At 48.9% G+C, this 24,570-nt stretch overlaps 1 protein-coding gene across 2 annotated transcripts; it reads right to left on the bottom strand.

Moving 5' to 3' along the window:
* Positions 1 to 1,743: 1,743 nt before the first annotated feature.
* On the bottom strand, positions 1,744 to 19,371 carry stx10 (syntaxin 10). 2 transcript variants are annotated; one of them, XM_043695002.2, is made up of 8 exons: positions 18,911 to 19,367; positions 12,577 to 12,746; positions 11,032 to 11,126; positions 10,521 to 10,583; positions 8,850 to 8,966; positions 6,877 to 6,983; positions 3,964 to 4,058; positions 1,744 to 3,485 (listed from the first exon to the last, which is right to left on the bottom strand). In XM_043695002.2, the coding sequence occupies exons 1-8, from the start codon at positions 18,985 to 18,987 to the stop codon at positions 3,409 to 3,411; spliced, it is 801 nt and encodes a 266-aa protein (XP_043550937.2). In that variant the 5' UTR covers positions 18,988 to 19,367; the 3' UTR covers positions 1,744 to 3,408. The 2 variants fall into 2 exon arrangements, with proteins under 2 accessions (XP_043550937.2, XP_043550940.2); XM_043695005.2 differs by lacking the exon at positions 3,964 to 4,058 and having other exon boundaries at positions 18,911 to 19,371.
* Positions 19,372 to 24,570: the final 5,199 nt, after the last annotated feature.

Genomic DNA, 24,570 nt, shown 5'->3' with positions numbered 1-24,570 from the left:
TCTGTGTAAAGTACTTGCCATGTATATCCCCCTTAAACTTTTCACCTCTCACCTCGAATGTGTGAACTCTCGTTATTGAATCCCTCACCCTGGGGAAAAAGCATATCGCTGCTCCTTGGATGCTGCCTGAACTGCTGTGCTCTTCCAGCACCACTAATCCAGAATCTGGTTTCCAGCATCTGCAGTCATTGTTTTTATCTTTTCTATCTACCCTGTCTATCAGTGACAGTCGGTGAATGAATGAACATTTGAATTAACTATACATTACAATCACTTCTGACACATTTCCATAATGGATAATACCTCTACTCAAATCGCAGTGAAAGATGTCAAATGTTTTATGGGATCTAATGACATGTGTTTTCCACAAATCTAAACTTTATTCTTTGGATGTATAAAGTCATCACAGTCCCAATGGAGAATAGATCTATTAGAAAGAGGCAGCCAGTAGTAGTTTAACCTGAGGGTCACTGCATATCAGGGGTGAGGGGAGAGGTTGTGAAGGAGAGTCCTTCACGGTAAGCTCAGCTAGTGCAGGAATTGAACCCATGCAGTTGGAATAACACTGCTTCATAAACCAGCCAACCAAACTAATCAATTGTGAATAGGCTGCTGAATCACAAAACAGCAGGACATCCTCTGAAAGTATGACTTAGATGTTGGGGCAAACTTTTCAGACCCTCGAGCGTGCTCCACCATTAAATAAAACTGAGGCTGATCAGACTGTGACCTCAACTCCACAAAGTCACTGGTCCCGGTCCCCCTCAGCTCACCAACTCGATTTAAAATTGCTCACTCCCAGTTGCTGACCAAGGTGGGGACATGACACCAGGTGAGGGCAGGACATTGTCACCAAGTCTAACAGCCTACTGTCCCGGTTAGAGAATCGCTTTTAAAGGGTGTCAGTCAGACCCTAAAACTCTGGCATCCGACATGGGGATAAAGGGACTGGATGAATAAAAATATCTGCTATTTATGACAATTGTTTTGCTTCCCTCAAATCTCAACCAAACAATTGCACCTTTTATAGTAACTTCATGTTTAAACCCATGAGCCAAACTACAGAAAATATTATTGTGAAGGCAAACTAAGTGATTTTTTACATATGCTACAATGCATTCAAATGGCGCAAAGATAAAACACTCATTACTTGGACCCTACGCAGTGACATAAAATATCCCACATCTGGGCTGTTTACTCTGATTGGCAGTTTACACAAAGTAAACAGAACTCACTCCCAAACTGGTGCATATCAATTGGATACCAGATAACATTGGAGGATGGTTGCTGCTTGTGGATTCATTGTCTTTAGGAAACAGCAGAGAAACCTGGCAAACAGAAGAGAGAGTAGGTGTATTCAGCCCATCAATACTGCTTCTTCTTTTGATGTGACCATAACTGTTCCTTTATCTTAATGCCATACTCCCACTCTCAACACCTTTGACCTGTAGAAATGTTTTTCTTTCTCAAATTAAGTCAGTGACTTGCCCTCCACAGGTTTCTGTGACCCTGGCCCACTATAGGGAAGTAAAGCAATTGATAGAGCTGGAGCCGTCTCCAAGAAAAACTACATCTGCAGTCAAACAAACTGTCCAGGCAACAAGACCATAGCATTGAAGGGGAAGCTAGTGAGATACAGGAAGGAGAAATATGTTGATAGGGAGAGCAGATACTTGAGTGAGTCAGGAACGTTAGCACAGACCTCTCTGTCTTAAAAATACTACACAAGTGAGAGACAATGAATGATTTTAAATGCCTATTTTATTACAAATACCTTTGTACACAGTTTCAACTCTCTCCATTGTCATATTTTTAATAAGTGTTATGATGTAGTTATGAAACAATAAGAAATATCCCTGCTGGAGTCACACACTCCTCCTAGCAATTATTTCCTCATCTTTAAACATCACCCCTTGCCCCAGTGAAAAAAAAAGTACCTTAAAGCATAAACACAGAAATGCATGTTCATTTACTTCTTTTGCAGAATTGGTTTCTGAACTCTGTACCACAAACAAGGTAACTGACAGCAGCCAGAAAGGAACAGAATTCATTGTATAAAGCACCTTTGAGATCTGTCCACATTGTCTGCAAAAGTTCTTCTTTTGTAACCTTATCAAAACTTATTTCTGGAATTTGCAATCCTCAAGTTGTGATGCCCCATGTGTATGAACTGGAAAGGGAATCAGCCTAGAAACATGCCAATCTCTGACTGCTAAGTCAAATCCAATCATTCATGAACTGGCACAGGGCAGCTGGTGCTGGGAATACTCACAGGACTGGACATAGACACAACATATTCCATTCAACACCATCCAGGACAGAAGGAATCTATCTCTGCACTCCCTCTACGACTGGTACTTGAGGCTGTGATATGTACCATCTGTAGGGTGTACTGAAGCAACTTGCTAAGATTATATTGACTGCATCTCACCACCTCCCCAGTGACTATTGACAATAAAAGTAGCAATATATAGCAATACACCAGCATGTCATATCCTGCTCAAAAACATACTCCCATCTTGACTGGGATATCCATTTCATTCTTGAAATGATCAAAATTTAAAATAACTATCAGAAATTCGAAATAATTTTTTTAAAAAATGGACAGAGCCTCCGTGACACTTTCAATCATGGTACAACCTTTGCTTCTGATCCATTCTAATAACAGAAGATCGCTCCTTTTAGATTGGACTGACAGATGGCACTTCTGACAGTGTCAGCCTGGATTGAGAGTTCAGGTCTCTGGACTGGGACTTGAATCCACAGTGTTCTGATTGAGAACGGTAATGCACAATACCTGCAAGGAAAAGGGGTTCTAGTGCATCTCCTTCAAGAGGAGTCAGACTGCAGGAATTATTTCGCACGAGTTGCTGTGAGTTATTGAAACTCCAACCTATTGGGAAGACCTGCTGAAAGCCCAGGAAATCCCTCATCACCTCCATTCCTTAGCTGAAAGATTACTTTCCCCATTAATGCCACAATGCTTCATACATCTGACCTGACCACCGGTTCTGTCGGTCAGTGGGAGGAAGCCGAGTTTGCTGCTAACTGTTATTTATGAATAAGCCATGAAGCAGGTGGTTAGGTGTTGGTCCGATTCTAAAGTAACTACTTAGTGTCCACTATGAACGTTCTAATAGGTGCGAGCTAACCCATTACAAAAGTTAAAAAAAGGTATTTTACATTCCTCCCGCTCCACGTATGTGCGGCAGGTTCAGTCATATTGGATACAAACCAAGAGTTCCAAACAAAAGCCCTCAGAGCAAGTAGGTTTGGTCACTTGGAGAACTCTACCCCAGCTCCGGGGAACTTGCTGCTGCTGCTGCTGCCTCCCACCGTGAACACTCTAGTTGCTGACTGTCCCTGGCAACCCGAGTGGTTCACAGTTCAACGTCCCACGGTCAACGATCAGAGGGTGAATAATAAGATGAGCACCATGATCAGGATGATGAGGAGAACGACAATGACACACCATTGACGCCGAGCTACCAAAACAGACACACAGGGTCGCCATCAGAGTCAGCCCAGAGGCACCATACAATTCAACATCATTTCACGATTCGGGAGGGTGAGCCTCCTGCACTTACGTAACGCTGCAGACGCGGTAAAACTCTCCCGTGCAGGGACAGGTATTTGAACAGCTGAGCAAAAGTTCAGTTAAGGAGGTAAGTTTTAAGGATCATCTTAAAAGGAGGGGAGGGAGAGATTTCGGGAGGGAATGCCAGTGTTTAGGCTGCCAGGGGTGGTATGATAGAAATTCAGGACAAGTGAAATAGGTGTGACAACAGTAAATGGGAGCAGCCTGCTTAAACAATGAGAAAACACCACAGCAGAAGCGAAGGGCCAAATGGCCACCCGGGTAGACTGGGGAGTGGAGGGGGAAGTGTTGGGGGAGGAGGGAGGATGGTGTCGAGGGGCTGAGGCGTTGGCGAAGGGGGTGGGTTGTGCTGCTGGGAAACTTACCACTGGTCATGTGAGAAACTTTGGCCAGTTTCTTCAATGTACTGTCGAGCCGGGAGTGGGTGTTGTCCAACTCGTGGGAAAATTCATCAAGCATCCTGGGAAAGGCAAGTCAAGCCAGGTTAGAGAGCAACAGGGGGCCCACTCCCTGGGGCAGAGCGAACCTCTGGCACAGGCTACTGACTCATACAATATGATTAAACTGTGGAGAGTCCGGAGGAGATTTACCAGGATGTTGCTGGGAATGGAGAGTCTGAGTTCTAGGGCAAGGCTGGGACTTTTTTCACTGGAGCGTAGGAGGTTGAAGGCTGACCTTAAAGAAGTTTATAAAATCATGAGGGGTATAGATAAAGTGAATTAGAAGGGTCTTTTCCCCAGGGTAGTGGAGTTCAAAACTAGGCTGCATATTGTTAACAAGAGAGCAGAAAGAATTACAAAGACATGAGGGGCAACTTTTTTTGTTAAAACGCAGAGAGTGGTTTGTGTGGGCAATGATTAGGTAGAAGAGATCCCTGAACATTGATCACAAGGTGCAGGTTGCTGGAGGCAGTAACAGGATCATAACCCATCTCAGAGGTAGTAAACAGCAGCTGCTTCACTGCAGCTCAATGACAAAGTAAATATTTTTGAGTGTGGCTCAGGTCCCATTAATATCTCAATCTTGACACACATAAACACACACACACACTCACACACACACAGAGGCACAAAGACTCCTCCTGCACAGCAAGACTTCAAAAAGCAGGGGAGGGGGGAATGGGAAATGGCGTTTCAGTCTGTGCTGTGATTTCTAATTAACCCCACTTGAATATGCTGTGACACATCTCGGGGATGGGTGGGACTTGGAACCTGGACCTTCTAGCTCAGAGGTGGGGACACTACCAGCACGTCACAAGAGTCCTCAGGTTAATGAGTGTAAACTGGAAACAAAATCAGAAATTGCTGGAAAAGCTCAGTGGGTCGGGCACAATCTGTGGAGAGAAATCAGAGTTAACGTTTCAGGTCCAGTGACCCTTCCTCAGGAACTGGGGTGTGGGATCACATCATTCTCCCTTTAGAAACTCCCCAAATGTAGCAGGGCTGGATTCCATCCCGAATCATTCACCCCTCTCACCCTCTGGCAGCCTCTGTAAATTCTCAACGTCTTCCATAACAGCCTACATCAAAATCCGTCAGGTGAACCTCCCACCACAGAACATATATGAGCTCACCCGAAAGCTAGTGCTTCCAAATAAACCTGTTGGACTATAACCTGGTGTTGTGTGATTTTTAACTTTGTCCACCCCAATCCAACACCGGCTCCTCCACCTCAGAGCTTATCTCTGTGAGAGTCAAATGGGGGAAACACCTTCTCCCTAGTGCGCTCACATCTTGCACCACTGTTCACAACTTCATTACTTTCCAAATGCTTTACAACCCAGAGAAGGTTAATTTCGATTTGGAGTCATCGTTTATGTGTGAACCACAGTGGCAAGTTCCCATGGATGATCAGCAATAACCCGATCAAATAATCAGTTTCAGTGGCACAGTCACGAGCTGGGTCACCGCGAGATTATGTGGTCTATTGGAGGAGGGCATTGGTCTGCCTGAAACGTATCGGTCTTCCAGATGAGGGAGCTGACCCTGAACAGGTGTTGCAGACTGGCACATCCCAAGGTCCTGGACTACGTGCTGAGGGACACACTAACCTTGGGGCAACTGCAGCCCAGGCGGAGTGGGGAAAGAGCATTGTCTGAGGTCTTTCTGCTGAAGGGAAATGGGGATCTAGTCAGTTATCAATTCCTCCCCATTCCTAAAATGTACATAAGTATCATCTTGAACAAAATAAATGTCTTGGGTTTGTCTGTTCCCCATATGTAAAGTCTGTACAGAATCAAACTGCTCTAGTGACCATTTTATGAATGAAGTATACTTTTGAAATAAAAAGGATGGAGGACCTTAGTCTAACTTGGCACCCAGAGTGCAACATCTTCTTGCAGTGTCACAAAGTCACAGATAAGGCTATTTGGCCCATTGAATCTGCACCAGCCTATCTACACTCATCCCATTTCCCAGCCCTTGGCCCACAGCCTTCAATATTACTCTTCAAGTGCTCATCCAGATACTTTGTAAAGGTTGAGAGGTTTCCCACCTCAACTACCCTCCCAGACCCACCCCTCCCCACTGCCTTCTGGGTGAGAAAGCTTTTCCTCAAATCCCCTCAAAACCTCCTGCCCTTACATAAACACTATGCCCGCCTGTTACTGACGCCCATATCGGTACACGTTCATTGGGTTCCCGCCCCTCTCCTCTGACAGTTCAGCATCCTCTCATACATCCCTCTGACAGCTCGCTCTGCACTGAAACCTTCCTTACATACCCTCGGAGGGCACGGCACCCCCTCTCCGCCCAAACTCAGGGGGCAGGGCACGCCCTCCCCACACACCCTCGGAGGGCACGGCACCCCCTCCCTGTCCACCCTCGGAGGGCACGGCATCCCCTCCCCGCCCACCCTCGGAGTGCACGGCACCCCCTCCCTATCCACCCTGGGAGGGCACGGCACCCCCTCCCCGCTCACCCTCGGAGGGCACGGCACCCCCTCCCTACCCACCCTCGGAGGGCACGGCACCCCCTCCCTACCCACCCTCGGAGGGCACGGCACCCCCTCCCCACCCACCCTCGGAGGGCACAGCACCCCCTCCTTACCCACCCTCAGTAGACACGGCACCCCTCCTTACGCACTCTCAGTGGGCACAGCACTCCCTACCTATCTACCCTCTGAGGGCACAGCACCCCCTTTTCCCATCCTCGGAGGGTGTGGCACCCCCTCCCGACCGATCCTCAGAGTGCAGCGCTCCCTCTGGAGGTCACCAGAAGGGAGCTGGAAAGTGATCGGTTGTTTTGGTCTGACTTTATTAAGGAATGGAATCGACTTACACTGCCTGTTCCTCCAACTCGTCGCCTATTTGTGTTGACATGCTCTTTAGGACCGCACTGCTTCCCAGGACCAGATCCAGTTGGTCATCTTGCTGTTCCATTATCAGCTGCACAGACACCAGGGGGAAGAGTTATATCAGCACACACCCTGCCCTCCAGAAACTGAGGGATCTCCTTGTGCTTCACACCAAAGCAACACTTAAAATCCCAATTCGTTGAAATTCAGTTAAACTAGAATGTATTGCCTGTCCCTAATTACCCTTCAGAAAATGGTGAAGGGAACTGAACCTCTACTGAGCCTGGGGTGGAGGGAGCCCGCAACACTGGGATTCAGGGATTTGGACCCAGTGACAGTGAAGGAATAGCAATATATTCCCAAGTCAGTATGGTGGGTGGCTCAGAGGGGGACTTGCAGGGTGTCCTGTTCCCATGTATCTGTTGCCCTTGTCCTTCTAGATGGAAGTGCTCATGGTTTTAGAGGGTGCTCTCAGAACAGCCTTGGTGAATTTCTGCAGTGCATCTTGTACATGACCCACACTGCTGCCAGTATAGCTCCAATGGACTGAGCTGCTAACAGTCACAGTCTTGGATTTAATACAAGGATGGGATGCTTCAGAATAACACAGTCCTGGGCTCAAAATCCAGCCCACACTACTGAGTGTGTCCCAGGCTTCCGGGGCTGACTAACCATCAGTGCAACCACACTGCCTTTGAAAACAAAACCCCTGTTCCAGGGCCTAATGAAGCTTCCTCCTGCCCAAGGGCTACATTCGAGAGAAAGGAAGGGGAAGGAGGAAACAGAAAAAGAATTCTCAGCAGCATGGCATGTGCTGGGAAACCCCAGAACAGGATACTATCGGCAGTGACATAGCATGGGCTGGGAAACCCGGGATTGGGATACTGTCGACAGTGACATGGGCTGGGAAACCCGGAGCGGGATACTGTCAGCAGTGACATGCTGTAGCAGTGGAAAAGGATAAGTTGGACTCTCTTTACATTATCTTTATTCACGTTATTCTAAGTTAATGTACTATGCTCCTCTGTACAGAAACAGCACACAGTTTCCACTGTATTTTATACTGAATACACACGAAAATAAAGGATATTCTAAAAGGATTTTCCAAACGGAATGTGTTCAAAACATATTGCTCACATACAGCTCTCACAGGATGGCAGATAGCTCAGTTTCAACCTCAGTTAGTACACTACACACACTTACAACTCTCAATCCTGTCACCCCCTCCACCCATAAGCCCCCTCCCCATCTCAATCACCCATTCCAGCTCCTACACCCCTCCCCATCTCAATCACTCTTTCCAGCTTCTACACCCATCCCTATCTCTGTTACCTTCTCCAGCCCCTACATCCCTCCCTATCTGTGTAACCCCCTCCAGCCCCTACACTCCACACTATCTCTGTCACCACCTCCAGCCCCTACACCCCCTCTCTATCTCTAATCTCCTCCAGCCCCCTTCACTCCCTCCCTATCTCTAATCTCCTCCAGCCCCCTTCACTCCCTCCCTATCTCTGTCCCCTCCTCCAGCCCCTACACCCCTCCCTATCTCTGTCATCTCCTACAGCCCCTAAACCCCCTCATTATCTCTGTCACCCCCTCCAGATCTTGCACCCCTCATATCTCTGTCACCCCCTCCAGCTCCTACACCCCTCCCTATCTCTGTAACCTCCTCTAACCCCTCTCTCCTCAGGAGTTGCTGCCTGGGATCTGGCTCCTTTTAGTCACTAGCTTCATATCTCTGCCTGTGACTCTATACCCCTGCTGGATAACATAAATCACTTTGGAATGGTTTACTACACTTGAGCAAAACTTGTTACCATCTCTGTCAGAGACCGTGGAGCCCCTCTCCTCCCTTCTCCACCAAGCATAGGTTTTAAATTTTCAATCCTCTCTCTAGCTGTTGGTGTTATCCTGCACTCGGTGACAGAGGGAGTCAGACTCCTGTCTGAGCACTTACCTGCTGCTGGGCCCTCTGCTCCTCAATGTACTGGGAGTTGACATTCTCCAGCTCCTGGTCTAGGCGCCTGTATCTGTCCATGGGCTTGTGCTGATCCTCAATGCCCCCAAGCAGACTCTACAACAACAGCAAGAGTAGGTGAGTCCTTGCCTTGCCAAGTCTGTCACACAAAGGTGATGCTGCTTACCGTCTGAGAGCTCAACAATTTAAAAAAAAAACAGACTGGGGTGTGTGTTACCCTTCTCAAGGGCTCAGACAGTTCGTAGAGATGTACAGCACAGAAACAGACCCTTCAGTCCAACTCGTCAATGCCAGTCAGATATCCCAACTCATCCATGCCAGTCAGATATCCCAACCCAATCTCCAAGATCAAGGTCCAAGGAAGACCAGAGCTTTACCCTATGGTTTCCATACACCCTGAAAGCAGAACCAAATGGTTTCCATACACTCTGAAAGCAGAGCCAATGACCGGAGAGAATATCTGGGAGGAAACCACTCAGCCCTTGGAAGGACTACCCCATCGTTCTATCATTTACCTCGAGAATTTTCTCCAGTTCCCTTTTGGAAGTGAGAGGGCGATGGGAACATCACAATGATTCACTGCGCAAAAGCATTTCTCTTCCCCATCTGGATCTTTTGCCAATTATTTTAAATCTGTGTCCTCTGGTTAAAACCCCCCGTCTCAACAGAAGCTGCGTTTTTTCATTCACTCTATTGAATCCTTCATGATTTTGCGCACCTCCATGAAATCTTTGAGAAAGGGAATAATCCTATTCTCATCCTCCACAGAACAGTTTAACAAAACATTCCCTTCCCGTGGTGTCACTGACACTGTTTCCAGTTATTTGCAAGTTGAATATTTTTAGTCAAAATACAAAGGTTTTGTATTCCCAGAGGCAGCCGTGGTTCGGGAAGTGATGAGCAAGTGGAATAGCTGTGCTCACTGACTCTGTCAAACCCCAGCCCTCCAGTAGAATTCCCATTCCTCTTCACCATCCAGATATTGGACAAAATGAACAAGGTTTTAGCTGGGTGCCTGCGTCGGTGATTCTAAACATCTTTATGGAGGTCAGATGTAAAGTTTAAGAGCTGGACATTTTTCTTTACTTTCGGCTTTTATTTCTGCTGGGTTTTTTTAAAGTTCTGGTTTTGCAACCAAGATGGCCCCAGAGAATGGTGACATTGTACACTTTTCACTATCCTCACCTATATTCCTACAGAATTAGATTTTATGGTCACATACACTCGTGTATTCCTATATTTAATTACACATGACAATAAAATCTAATTCTATTTCTCTGAGATGTGCAAAAACATTGAAACATTTGACAGCACTCAGTATCTCAGCTCATGCAGGCAGACATGATGTAGACACATCGGTGTTCAACTGGGCTGGACAAAGTCAGATGTCACACGACACCAGGTTATAGTCCAACAAGTTTGTTTGGAATCACAAGCTTTTGGAGCACTGCTCCTTCATCAGGTGAAGTGTCTTCCACACCTGAAGAAGGAGCAGCACTCCAAAAAATTGTGATTTCAAATAAACCCATTGGACTGTAACCTGGGTGGCGTGTGACATCTGACTTTGTCCACACTGACAGAGTAAGAGCAGAGGGTGCTGCGGAGCATGAGACTCAAGACAGAGAAAGTGAAATTCAAACAGCCACCCACCTGTCGGTTCCTCCTTTCTCCAAACGCAACAGCAGCAGGACTTGTAATGTGATCTTTCATTTCCTAGAGAGGTGAGGAAAAGCTTGTTATAAACACCGAGCATCCCTAGCAATAATTCTAATTCAAGAGTCTTGCAGTTTATCGAGCCAGAGAGCTGGCAACAAGACTGAAATAGTAAGTTCAATTCCTAATGGTTCATGCAGTGTAGGTTTAGGTGTAGCATGTACCTTACTTCCACATGTTGTTCCTATTGGTTTTGACCGTGATCCTCAGCCCACTGTGACTGACTAACCTGACAACGTTCACGATCTCGAGCTGAAAGGGGTGAGCTACTTTCAAGGACAGGAGAGCATGAGACAACAGGACCACTACACTGCTCCCAAATCAAGCTTCAGCCTCATGGTAACACTATTAACTCACTGACTGAAAGGCATTGGCACCCAGATTATTATTGAAGGATAATCAGAGAAATACTGTGACCTGGTGTGTGTTCAGCAGTGCATGTCGCTACCTTCACAGTTTGTCTCATTCTGAGGACAAATGCTTTCCTCTCTTGCAGTTCTGCAGTCTCGATCTTGAACTTCCGAGGATTTGATTCCACAATGCGTTTGCGATAGTTAAGGAACAAGGATTCAATTAAAGGTAAGAGCAACAGTCAGGAAACCATGAGAAGGGCAATTCACTCAGCACAGAGTAAACATGTTGCCAATTGGAAAATGCAAATTCAATTAAATTACAATAAAATGGGATAAGATAAAACAAACCAAATACAATACATGAATTTGGCACTATTTTAAAGCACAATTTAATAAAAACATCACAGCAGTTACTGAAATCCTGAAGTCTGGTCTTGCAAGGTTAATTAAACCCTTGAAAACCATTGGCAAACCTTTGAAAACCATTGGCAAAACAAAAATCAAAGATGAGACCAGACAAATTTTGTTGCACAATTCAAGATTTATCAAGACCTGTAAAAACGGTAGAAGCTGATTCCATCAATACCTTTGAGAAGGATTTGCTCCGATAGGCAAGGATGGAGAAAACAGAAAGTTCCAGACAGAATGTGGGGATGTTGGACAAAATGAGAGTGCTTTTTGAAAGAGCCAGCAGAGCACAATGGGCTGAACAGCCTCCTGTACTGATTCCATGAACCAACTCAGCACAGAACGGGCTAACACCTGGGAACGTTTCTGAGCAACAGGACATATAGGACCAACATTGGAGAGTGTTGTACTATGTGAAACAGAACCTCCTGTTGCAGGAGATACTTTTGACCCTTCAGAGTCACTTTAATCTCTCAGCCACACACATAACATGAAATGTATTTGACATTGACCCACATATGGAAGAATTATAGAAACATACACGTGATCCTTTCAGCTTCTAGTTAGCCCGGGGTGTTCACTTTTTGACTACTTCCCTGGTGTTAATTTTCAGAAATTTACTGCTTTTCTCTTGATCACCTCACACCCAACTTGCTGAGCCAGCTCCTGCTCCCAGTTTATTCACTTCACAGAAACATTGACCCACAATCCCACACCCTGACCAGCAGCAGTTGGCGGGATATCTCTGTATATCCCTTCGCCTCAAACTCAAGGGGTAACTGCTGCCTCTGTGGGGGATGGGTGAACACGGCATTGGGAGAGAGGGTGGTGTGGGGGGGTTACATTTTTCCCTGCATTTTCCCAGGTGATAAAATACCAACACGGCTCAGACAAACCAGAGCCTTGGCCTATCGGCATTCAATCTAACCTTAGCATGGGGTGAGACTCAGAAGGGGAGCAGAGGGCATGGGGGGGGGGGGGCATTGGAGGGGGAGGGGAAAAGGGAGGCGGCATCAGAGAGGGGAGGGGGGAAAGGGGAGTGGGGGAGGGGAGGGGGAGAAATGGAGGGGGAAAGGGAGGGGATGGGGAAAGGGGAGGGGGAAAGAGGAGGGGAAGGGAAGGGACAAGGGGAAGGGAACAAGGGGAGGGGAACAAGGGGAGGGGAACAAGGGGAGGGAGGGGGTAGTTAGGGAAGGTGGGAGGTGTGCTGTGCTCCTGCCACTGGAGGATATTGATTGTCTCATCCAGATCCTCGAGGTCCCACTCAATACTGCGCAGGCTGTTCCGGAGCTCATTAGTCGTCCAGTCATATTCCTCTCTGCTGACGGCCTGGGTGTCCTGTAGTAACTCACCCCATCGCTGGTACAGTCCCCGGGCAGTGTTCACTGCCTTCTGAACCTCTCTGCAATGAAAGAAAGACATCTCAGGAGCAGCTCATCTTGGGGCGGGGGAAGGTACCACCTTATACTTCCTTTTAAAAGTGTACTCACTGCTGTGTTGCCAATCTGAGCACAGCAAGATCCCACAAGCTGCAATGTTCCTTAGTTGCTGTTTGAGGGGATAATGGGCAACACACCAGCTTTTCTTCCACAGTGCCAGGCAGACGGGACCTCTGTTTACAAACAGGACCACTCTCCCACCCCACCTTGCCACAGCACTGGGGCATCTCTTCAGAGCTGACCCTGGGGTCAGATTCACACCCAGCCCAGGCTCCGCGATAGGCCTGGAACCCACATCAATAGCAGCCGGCAGCAAGGGTTCAGTGGGAAGCTCCTTTCACACTCTTTACCCCTAACTCAACCCCCCAACTCATTCTCCACACCCTCCTCTACACTTCCCCCAGACACCCCTCCCACCCCCCAGCACCTCCCCTCCCATCACTTATTCCCTCTCTACTACCGTTGACTCAACCCCCCACTACGAACACTACCTCCTCCAAAGCCACCCCAGTCTCGGGGAAGGGGTGGTGAGTGTACGAGGTACAGTCCCAGCCTGGTAACATGCAGACTGCAGAGATTCGGCACTAACAAACCCCAAACCCTTTTGCTACCCTTCTCCTCAAAGGCCAGTAAGGGGGCAGTGGGACAATATCCTGACTGGGATCCCCTCACAGTGAAGGGGGGTGGGGGGGAAGTGTCCTGACTGGGATCCCCTCACTGTGAGGGGGGGGGTTGGGGTGGGGGGACAGTATCCTGACTGAGATCCCCCCCGCAGTGAAAAGGGGTGAGGGGATAGTGTCCTGACTGGGATCCCCTCACAGTGAAGGGGTGGGGGACAGTGTCCTGACTGGGATACCCTCACAGTGAGGGGTGGGGGACAGTGTCCTGACTGAGATCCCCTCACAGTGAAGGGGGGTGTGGGGACAGTGTCCTGACTGGGATCCCCTCACAGTGAGGTGGGGGTTGGGGGACAGTATCCTGACTGAGATCCCCTCACAGTGAAGGGGGGTGTGGGGACAGTGTCCTGACTGGGATCCCCTCACAGTGAGGTGGGGGTTGGGGGACAGTATCCTGACTGAGATCCCCTCACAGTGAAGGGGGGGTAGGGGGATAGTGTCCTGACTGGGACCCCCTCACAATGAGGGGGTTTGGGGGACAGTGTCCTGACTGGGATCCCCTCACACTGAGGGGGGGTGGGCGACAGTATCCTGACTGAGATCCCCTCACAGTGAAGGGGGGTAGGGGGATAGTGTCCTGACTGGGACCCCCTCACAGTGAGGAGGGGTGGGTGGGACAATGTCCTGACTGGGATCGCCTCACAGTGAGGGGGGTGTGGGAATCAGTGTCCTGACTGGGATCCCCTCACAGTGAGGGGGGGTGTGGGAACAGTGTCCTGACTGGGATCCCCTCACACTGAGGGGGTGGGGTGGGGTGGGGTGCGGGGGGGGGGGGGGGGGGGAGACAGTGTTCTGACTGAGATCCCCTCACAGTGAAGGGGGGGTAGGGGGATAGTGTCCTGACTGGGATCCCCTCACAGTGAAGGGGGGTGGGGGGACAGTGTCCTGACTGGGATCCCCTCACAGTGATGGGGGGATTGGGGGACTGTGTCCTGATTGGGATCGCTCACAGTGAGTGGGGGGGCGTGTGGGGACAGTGTCCTGACTGGGATCCCCTCACAGTGAGGGGTGGGGGACAATGTCCTGACTGAAATGCCCTCACAGTGAGGGGGGGTGTGGGGAGACAGTGTCCTGACTGGGACCCCCTCACAGTGAAGGGGGGTGGGGGGACAGTGTCCTGACTGGGATCCCCTCACAGTGAGGGGAGGATTGGGGGACTGTGTCCTGATTGGGATCCCTCACAGTGAGTGGGGGGGCGTGTGGGGACAGTGTCCTGACTGGGATCCCCTCACAGTGAGGGGGGTGGGGTGGGGGGACAGTGTCCTGACTGAGACCCCCTCACAGTGAAGGGACAGTGGGGGACAGTGTCCTGACTGAGACCCCCTCACAGTGAGGCGCGGGGGGGGGGGGGGGGGGTGTTGTGGGGACAGTGTCCTGACTGAGACCCCCTCACAGTGAGGGGACAGTGGCCTGACTGAGACCGCCTCACAGTGAGGGGACAGTGTCCTGACTGAGATCCCCTCACAGTGAGGGGAAGGATTGCGTTGCAGTGCACTGACCATACTGGGTCATAACAGGTTGCATGGTGGTTAGCACTGCTGCCTCACAGTACCAGGGACCGGGGTTCGATTCCAGCCTCGGGTGACTGTCTGCGTGGCGTTTGCACATTCTCCCCGTGTCTGTGTGGGGTTTGCACATTCTCCCCGTGTCTGCGTGGCGTTTGCACATTCTCCCCGTGACAGTGTGGCGTTTGCACATTCTCCCCGTGTCGGTGTGGGGTTTGTACATTCTCCCCATGTCTGTGTGGCGTTTGCACATTCTCCCCATGTCTGTGCGGCGTTTGCACATTCTCCCCGTGTCTGTGTGGGGTTTGCACATTCTCCCCGTGTCTGCGTGGCGTTTGCACATTCTCCCCGTGTCTGTGTGGGAGTTGCACATTCTCCCCGTGTCTGTGTGGGGTTTGTACACTCTCCCCGTGTCTGTGTGGGGTGTGTACATTCTCCCCGTGTCTGTGTGGGGTGTGTACATTCTCCCCCCTATCTGTGTGGGGTGTGTACATTCTCCCCGTGTGTGTGTGGGGTGTGTACATTCTCCCCGTGTCTGTGTGGGGTGTGTACATTCTCCCCGTGTCTGTGTGGAGTTTGTACACTCTCCCCGTGTCTGTGTGGGGTGTGTACATTCTCCCCCTGTCTGTGTGGGGTGTGTACACTCTCCCCGTGTCTGTGTGGGGTGTGTACATTCTCCCCGTGTCTGTGTGGGGTGTGTACATTCTCCCCCCTGTCTGTGTGCGGTGTGTACATTCTCCCCGTGTCTGTGTGGGGTGTGTACATTCTCCCCCCTGTCTGTGTGCGGTGTGTACATTCTCCCCGTGTCTGTGTGGGGTGTGCACACTCTCCCCGTGTCTGTGTGGGGTGTGTACATTCTCCCAGTGTCTGTGTGGGGTGTGTACACTCTCCCCGTGTCTGTGTGGGGTGTGTACACTCTCCCCGTGTCTGTGTGGGGTGTGTACATTCTCCCCCCTATCTGTGTGGGGTGTGTACATTCCTCCCGTGTCTGTGTGGGGTGTGTACATTCTCCCCGTGTCTGTGTGGGGTGTGTACACTCTCCCCGTGTCTGGGTGGGGTGTGTACATTCTCCCCGTGTCTGTGTGGGGTGTGTACACTCTCCCCGTGTCTGTGTGGGGTGTTGACATTCTCCCCGTGTCTGGGTGGGGTGTGTACATTCTCCCCGTGTCTGGGTGGGGTGTGTACACTCTCCCCGTGTCTGTGTGGGGTGTGCACACTCTCCCCCTGTCTGTGTGGGGTATGTACACTCTCCCCATGTCTGTGTGGGGTGTGCACATTCTCCCCGTGTCTGTGTGGGGTGTGTACATTCTCCCCGTGTCTGTGTGGGGTGTGCACACTCTCCCCGTGTCTGTGTGGGGTGTGCACATTCTCCCCGTGTCTGGGTGGGGTGTGTACACTCTCCCCGTGTCTGTGTGGGGTGTGTACACTCTCCCCCTGTCTGTGTGGGGTTTGCACATTCTCCCCGTGTCTGTGTGGGGTGTGTACATTCTCCCCGTGTCTGGGTGGGGTGTGTACACTCTCCCCGTGTCTGTGTGGGGTGTGCACACTCTCCCCGTGTCTGGGTGGGGTGTGTACATTCTCCCAGTGTCTGTGTGGGGTGTGCACATTCTCCCCGTGTCTGTGTGGCGCTTGCACATTCTCCCCGTGTCTGTGTGGGGTGTGTACACTCTCCCCGTGTCTGTGTGGGGTGTGTACACTCTCCCCCGTGTCTGGGTGGGGTGTGTACACTCTCCCCATGGCTGTGTGGGTTTGTACATTCTCCCCGTGTCTGGGTGGGGTGTGCACATTCTCCCCGTGTCTGTGTGGGGTGTGCACATTCTCCCCGTGTCTGTGTGGGGTGTGTACATTCTCCCCGTGTCTGGGTGGGGTGTGCACATTCTCCCCGTGTCTGTGTGGGGTGTGTACATTCTCCCCGTGTCTGTGTGGGGTTTGTACATTCTCCCCGTGTCTGGGTGGGGTGTGTACATTCTCCCCGTGTCTGTGTGGGGTGTGTACACTCTCCCCGTGTCTGTGTGGGGTGTGTACATTCTCCCCGTGTCTGTGTGGGGTGTGTACACTCTCCCCGTGTCTGTGTGGGGTGTGTACACTCTCCCCGTGTCTGTGTGGGGTGTGTACACTCTCTCCGTGTCTGTGTGGGGTGTGTACACTCTCCCCGTGTCTGTGTGGGGTGTGTACACTCTCCCCGTGTCTGTGTGGGGTGTGTGCACATTCTCTCCGTGTCTGGGTGGGGTGTGTACACTCTCCCCGTGTCTGGGTGGGGTGTGTACACTCTCCCCGTGTCTGGGTGGGGTGTGTACACTCTCCCCGTGTCTGTGTGGGGTTTGTACATTCTCCCCGTGTCTGGGTGGGGTGTGTACACTCTCCCCGTGTCTGTGTGCGGTGTGTACATTCTCCCCGTGTCTGTGTGGGGTGTGTATTTTTTTTTTTATTGAACAAATTACAAAACAGTTTACAAAAAAACATTGACAGCTGTACACAAAAGACAGCAATTTTACAAGGGAGAGGAGCAGCAAAGCTGGGCCCTGAACCCTACCGTTCAACCAATTTACAGGGAGAGGAGGACAAACCTCAAATCCCAGTTCCACATATAAGACAGTGACAATGACATTTGTACATTAGACAATACCGTTACATACAAAAGTGCAGACAATACAGACCCAGCAAGCCCCCGCCCCTCCCACCTTCCGACCACTAAGGCAGCCCGCCCCTACCCACCTTCCGGTTCTCGGTCCACCCCATGCCCCTTCCAGTTCTCGGTCCGCCCTGACACACCTTTCGACCACCTCTAGGACAGCCCGCCCTGGTACCCGCCCAGGGTGACAGCAGTCAGGACAGGCCTACCCACCTTCCGGCTTGTGTGGGGTGTGTACATTCTCCCCGTGTCTGTGTGGATTGGCCGAGCTAAATTGCCCTTAATGCACAGTGATGTGTAGGTTAGGTGCATTAGACAGGGGAAACGTAGAGTAACAGGGAATGGATCTGGGTGGGTTATTCTTCGGAGGGTCGGTATGGACTTGTTGGGCCGAAGGGCACGTTTCACACTGTCGGGATTCTCTGATTTTATAACCATGATTCACACCCACAACTGGCTGGGAGGCAGGAGAACACCTGGATTCTGACGATTTTTGTCCCTGGACCGGTCAAAGAGAGAGTCTTCTCGAGATATCATGAGGTTCCACAGACAGAGTTACACTCCAGTGCTGACACAGGCAATGAGACTATTTGATTGAAATATTTATAACCATGAAGGCATTGATAAAGTAAATAAACGGAATCTGTTTGCAATTGTCACTGAACAAATTAAAACAATTTGCAAAAGAAGCAGAGACTGAGGGCAGTCAGGATTTACAGCACACTGCCCAATGGGATACAGGCTTTCCAAGGGAAATGGACACAATATTTTACATGTGGAGGGTGATGGTCAGGACTGGGTTTTCCAGGGAGCCTGTGCCGACTCCAATGGGCCGAACGGTCTCCGTCTGTGCTGCAATTTTCTGCCCCTTCTGAGGTGTTTTGGGATCCGGAGGACGCGGATAGTGACAGAGACAGAGATACAACTCCATCTGCTCCACCTCCTGGGGATTCCCCTGACAGCACCCAATGGGACTTCCTCCAAATTCCTGTCCCCTCACAGGCTGAGGCTTGTCTCGCGTGTGGGGAGTTCAATCAATTCTGTTCGAGAACCCCACCCTGGGGGGTCGTCCAGTTTCCCCTTTGAACCTAGCGCCTGGCAGTACCCTGTCCTATCCAGCCCAGTTTGTAGGGCAAGGGGTCAGCTCCGGGGGAAGGGGAGTGTGAACAGGTGAGAGTGAACACGCTCAGAAAGTTTCTACAAAACTCAGCAGGAAAGAGGGGCGGCGACGGTAGTAGCAAGTCCTAGCCAACCCCTCTTCCTCCAGGGACTGAGAAACACAAGCTCCCAATGAGACAAGGCTCCGCACTCACCCTCTCACCAACACAAACGGGTCCTCCAGTGTCATCTTTGTCCCAGCTCCAGAACCATCGGGGCTGGTCTCCCTCATCACATGATGAGGAACTCGACTTCAACACAAAACAAGATCAGCTGCAACAACACACGTGCAAAAAAAACCCAACTCCTCAGCAAGGAACAGCTCCAGCCAGTGGTGCTGGTGGGCTGTAGCTGTAATTCCTGACTGCTTTGTAGATGTACAGAAGCAGAAGTTACATTGAAAATGCAGCGAGTGATGAAGAAGGTAAACTTGATGAGTAGAAACGTAGGGACAAACTACAACAAGCAACTGCGGCTGGTGGAAATCTGGAATAAACAACACTGGACCCAAAGTGTTAACCCTGCTCTCTCTCTCTCTCTCTCCCCACAGATGCTGCTAGACCTGCTGAGCTTCTCCAGCAATTCCTGATTTTTCAGTATCTTTAGATTACATTAGATTCCCCACAATGTGGAAACAGGCCCTTCAGCCCAGCAAGTCCATACCAACCCTCCAAAGAGTAACCCACCCAGACCCATTTCCCCTCTGACTAGTGCACCTAACACAATGGGCAATTTTGCACGGCCAATTCACCCTAACCTGCACATCTTTGGACTGTGGGAGGAAACCGGAGCACCTGGAGGAAACCCACGCAGACACTGGGAGAATGTGCAAACTCCACACAGTCACCCAAGGTTGGAATTGAACCTGGGACCTTGGTGCTGTTCTTTGGCGTTTTGTTGGATGTGGAGAAACTCAGCAGGTCTTTGAAGATGGAAATAGAGTTAACGTTGTGAATACAATGCTCCTTCTCAGAACAAATAGCTAGGAAAGGTAATCTGATCTTAAGGGAAGAGGAGAAACAGAAATATTATGCTGTTGTTATACAGGATTCAGTGTGCAGATTTGTTCAACTAATAAATTCTCATTCATATATGAGAAGCAGTTTCAATTCTGAGGAAAGGGCACTGGACTCGAAACATTAACTCTGCGTTCTCTCCACAGATGCTGGCAAACTTGCTGAGTTTCTCCAGTAATTAGTGTTTGTTGTTGTGGTTCTGTTCACCGAGCTGGGAATTTGTGTTCAGATGTTTTGTCCCCTGTCTAGGTGACATCCTCGGTGCTTGGGAGCCTCCTGTGAAGCACTTCTGTGATCTTTCCTCCGGCATTTGTAGTGGTTTGAATCTGCCGCTTCCGGTTGTCAGTTCCAGCTGTCCGCTGCAGTGGTCGGTATATTGGGTCCAGGTCGATGTGCTTGTTGATTGAATCTGTGGATGAGTGCCATGCCTCTAGGAATTCCCTGGCTGTTCTCTGTTTGGCTTGTCCTATAATAATAGTGTTGTCCCAGTCGAACTCATGTTGCCTGTCATCTGCGTGTGTGGCTACTAAGGATAGCTGGTCGTGTTGTTTCGTGGCTAGTTGGTGCTCATGGATGCGGATCGTTAGCTGTCTTCCTGTTTGTCCTATGTAGTGTTTTGTGCAGTTCTTGCATGGGATTTTGTACACTACGTTGGTTTTGCTCATGCTGGGTATCGGGTCCTTCGTTCTGGTGAGTTGTCTGAGAGTGGCTGTTGGTTTGTGTGCTGTTATGAGTCCTAGTGGTCATAGTAGTCTGGCCGTCAGTTCAGAAATGTTTTTGATGTATGGTAGTGTGGCTAGTCCTTTGGGTTGTGGTATGTCCTCATTCCGTTGTCTTTCCCTTAGGTATCTGTTGATGAAATTGGAGGGTATCCATTTTTGGCGAATACATTGTAGAGGTGTTCTGCCAGAGAGCAGGAGAATTGTTTTTGCAGAGGGTCATGGCTCTTTGGAACTCACTCCCCAGAACGTGGTGCAGACCAAGATATTGAATACTTTATAGCAGAGAAAGAGAACTTTTGACAGCCTTATCAGTCAAGAATCTATGGAGGGTAGACAGGGCTGTGGGGAGTTCAGGGCATAGTCACAGTGGCCACGATCTTATTGAGTGGCCTGTCCCAGTTCCTTTTTTGCATGTTCATATATATTTAGCATTTATTTCCCAACCAACTGGGCACATGATCATTCTCCCACTGGTGTTTGTGGGAGCTTGCTGCGTGGATTACTGTTCCCTACACCACAATGGTGGCTCCCATTAAACAACCTCATTGGTTGTGAAGCACTTTGGGATGATCAGAGGTTAGGAACTGCACTATAGGAGTACAAACGTTCTTATCCAACTGAGAAGGAGTGATATATTTAAAGGATTTATATTGGATTAAAGAGCTTGGCTTAACTCAGCTCCTGCTATACTATCAGTTGTATCCTCAGTGATTGCAGGGATTTTTGTCTTCAGCGTTTGACCCTCAAATCCACACTTCATGGTATCTAAAGGATTTATTGCCATCAATCCCAAAGTTAACATCAGTCATATAAATGTAGAGCACAGAAACCTACTCTCTCTGTTTATTTGGTTAATCCACTTTTGGAGTAATGTGTTCAATTCTGGTCTCCCTGCTATAGGAAACTTGAAAGGGTGCAGAAAAGATTTACAAGGATGTTGCCAGGGTTGGATGGTTTGAGCTATAGGGAGAGGCTGAGGCTATTTTCCCTGGAGCATCAGAGGCTGAGGGTTACCTTTATAGAAGTTTATAAAATCATGAGGGGTGTGGATTGAATAAATATATAAGGTCTTTTTCACCAGGGTAGGGGAATCCAAAACTAGAGGGCGTAGGTTTAAGGTGAGAGGGGAAAGATATAAAAGGGACCTGAGGGGCAACTTTTTCATGCAGAGGGTGGTGCATGTATGGAATGAGCTGCCAGAGGAAGTGGAATTTAAATGGCATCTAGATGGGTACATGAATAGGAGGGTTTAGAGGGATATACGCCAAATGCTGGCAGATGGGACTAGATTAATTTAGGATATCTGGTAGGCATGAATGAGTTGGACTGTATGGTCAGTTTCTGTGCTGTACATCTCTATGGCTCTAAATACTAAAATGATGGTTTAATATCTCAGATATTAACATTTCGGTGACTATGCCCTCAGCTTCCTATTCCTTAAATTCTTGAACTTCTAAACTTCTGTTGCTTCATTCGAGACAGCTCAGGGGAGACAGTGGTCATATCAATGGACCAATGATCTGGTGTCACAGGCCAATGTTCTAGGGACCTTTCTTTTCCAAACACCCTGTTAAGAGATGTTATCAGACAGCTCTATTGCAGGTGGTACCTGCTCATTGCTAATACTCTGCGATGAGGATTCAAATCAAAACCAAGAGCTGGTGGAATTTAAATGGAATTAACACATCTGGAATTGAAATTGGTTCACTTAGACTCAATCACTGATTGTCATTTAAATTAAAAACATTAGGTTGGGGCCTTTTGTAGTGCAGAGGTAGTGTCCCTATCTCAGAACCAAGAGACCAGGGTTCAAGTGAACTCAGGGCATGGTTAGGAACATGGGACTGGGATATCATAGCAATTACGGAAACATGGCTCAGGGATGGGCAGGACTGGCAGCTTAATGTTCCAGGATACAAATGCTACAGGAAGGATAGAAAGGGAGGCAAGAGAGGAGGGGGAGTGGCATTTTTGATAAGGGAAAGCATTACAGCTGTGCTGAAGGAGGATATTCCTGGAAATACATCCAGGCAAGTTATTTGGGTGGAACTGAGAAATAAGAAAGGGATGATCACCTTATTGGGATTGTATTATAGACCCCCCAATAGTCAGAGGGAAATTGAGAAACAAACTTGTAAGGAGATCTCAGCTATCTGTAAGAATAATAGGGGAGTGATGGTAGGGGATTTTGACTTTCCAAACATCGACTGGGACTGCCATAGTGTTAAAGATTTAGATGGAGAGGAATTTCTTAAGTGTGTACAAGACAATTTTTTGTTTCAGTATGTGGATGTACCTACTAGAGAAGGTACAAAATTTGACCTACTCTTGGGAAATAAGGCAGGGCAGGTGACTGAGGTGTCAGTGGGGGAGCACTTTGGGGCCAGCGACCATAATTCTATTCGTTTTAAAATAGTGATGGAAAAGGATAGACCAGATCTAAAAGTTGAAGTTCTAAATTGGAGAAGGGCCAATTTTGATGGTATTAGGCAAGAACTTTCAAAAGCTGATTGGAGGCAGATGTTTGCAGGTAAACGGACGGCTGGTAAATGGGAAGCCTTCAGAAATGAGATAACAAGAATCCAAAGAAAGTATATTCCTGTCAGGGTGAAAGGGAAGGCTGGTAGGTATAGGGGATGCTGGATGACTAAAGAAATTTAGGGTTTGGTTAAGAAAAAGAAGGAAGAATATGTCATGTATAGACAGGATAGATCGAGTGAATCCTTAGAAGAGTATAAAGAAAGTAGGAGTATACTTAAGAAGGAAATCAGGAGGGCAAAACGGGGACATGTGATAGCGTTGGCAAATAGAATTAAGGAGAATCCAAAGGGTTTTTACAAATATATTAAGGACAAAAGGGTAACTAGGGAGACAATAGGGTCCCTCAAAGATCAGCAAGCCGGCCTTTGTGTGGAGCCACAGAAAATGGGGGAGATACTAAATGAATATTTTGCATCAGTATTTACTGTGGAAAAGGATATGGAAGATATAGACTGTAGGGAAATAGATGGTGACATCTTGCAAAATGTCCACATTACAGAGGAGGAAGTGCTGGATGCCTTGAAACGGTTAAAGGTGGATAAATCCCCAGGACCTGATCAGGTGTACCCAAGAATTCTGTGGGAAGCTAGAGAAGTGATTGCTGGGCCTCTTGCTGAGGTATTTATATCATTGATAGTCACAGGTGAGGTGCTGGAAGACTGGAGGTTGGCAAACGTGGTGCCACTGTTTAAGAAGGGTGGTAAGGACAAGCCAGGGAACTATAGACCGGTGAGCCTGACCTCGGTGGTAGAAAAGTTGTTGGAGGGAATGCTGAGGGACAGGATGTACATGTATTTGGAAAGGCAAGGACTGATTCGGGATAGTCAACATGGCTTTGTGTGTGGGAAATCATGTCTCTCAAACTTGATTGAGTTTTTTGAAGAAGTAACAAAGAGGATTGATGAGGGCAGAGCAGTAGATGTGATTATATGGACTTCAGTAAGGCATTCAACAAGGTTCCCCATGGGAGACTGATTAGCAAGGTTAGATCTCATGGAATACAGGGAGAACTAGCTATTTGGATACAGAAGTGGCTCAAAGGTAGAAGGCAGAGGGTGGTGGTGGAGGATTGTTTTTCAGACTGAAGGCCTGTGACCAGTGGAGTGCCACAAGGATCAGTGCTGGGCCCTCTATTTTTTGTTATTTACATAAATGATTTGGATGCGAGCATAAGAGATACAGTTAGTAAGTTTGCAGCTGACACCAAAAATGGAGGTGTAGTGGACAGCGAAGAGGGTTACCTCAGATTACAACAGGATCTGGACCAGATGGACCAATGGGCTGAGAAGTGGCAGATGGAGTTTAATTCAGATAAATGCGAGGTGCTGCATTTTGGGAAAGCAAATCTTAGCAGGACTTATACACTTAATGGTAATGTCCAAGGGAGTGTTGCTAAACAAAGAGACCTTGGAGTGCAGGTTCATAGCTCCTTGAAAATGGAGTCACAGGTAGATAGGATAGTGAAGAAGGCGTTTGGTATGCTTTCCTTTATTGGTCAGAGTATTGAGTACAGGAGTTGGGAGGTCATGTTGCGGC

The sequence above is a fragment of the Chiloscyllium plagiosum genome, unplaced genomic scaffold (genome assembly GCF_037043375.1).
Source record: "Chiloscyllium plagiosum isolate Xiang-an unplaced genomic scaffold, Cpla_swu_hap1 HiC_scaffold_45, whole genome shotgun sequence".
NCBI lineage: Eukaryota > Metazoa > Chordata > Chondrichthyes > Orectolobiformes > Hemiscylliidae > Chiloscyllium > Chiloscyllium plagiosum.
This window is presented reverse-complemented; position numbering and strand designations above follow the sequence as displayed.

Coding starts and splice junctions, on each gene's coding strand:
- stx10 (XM_043695002.2), bottom strand. CDS start 18,987: ATGAGGGAGACCAGCCCCGATGGTTCTGGAGCTGGGACAAAGATGACA. Junction 8,967..10,520: donor GAGAAAGGAGGAACCGACAG/GTGGGTGGCTGT, acceptor CTGTTGTTGTAG/AGTCTGCTTGGGGGCATTGA. Junction 6,984..8,849: donor AGCAGAGGGCCCAGCAGCAG/GTAAGTGCTCAG, acceptor GTGTCTGTGCAG/CTGATAATGGAACAGCAAGA.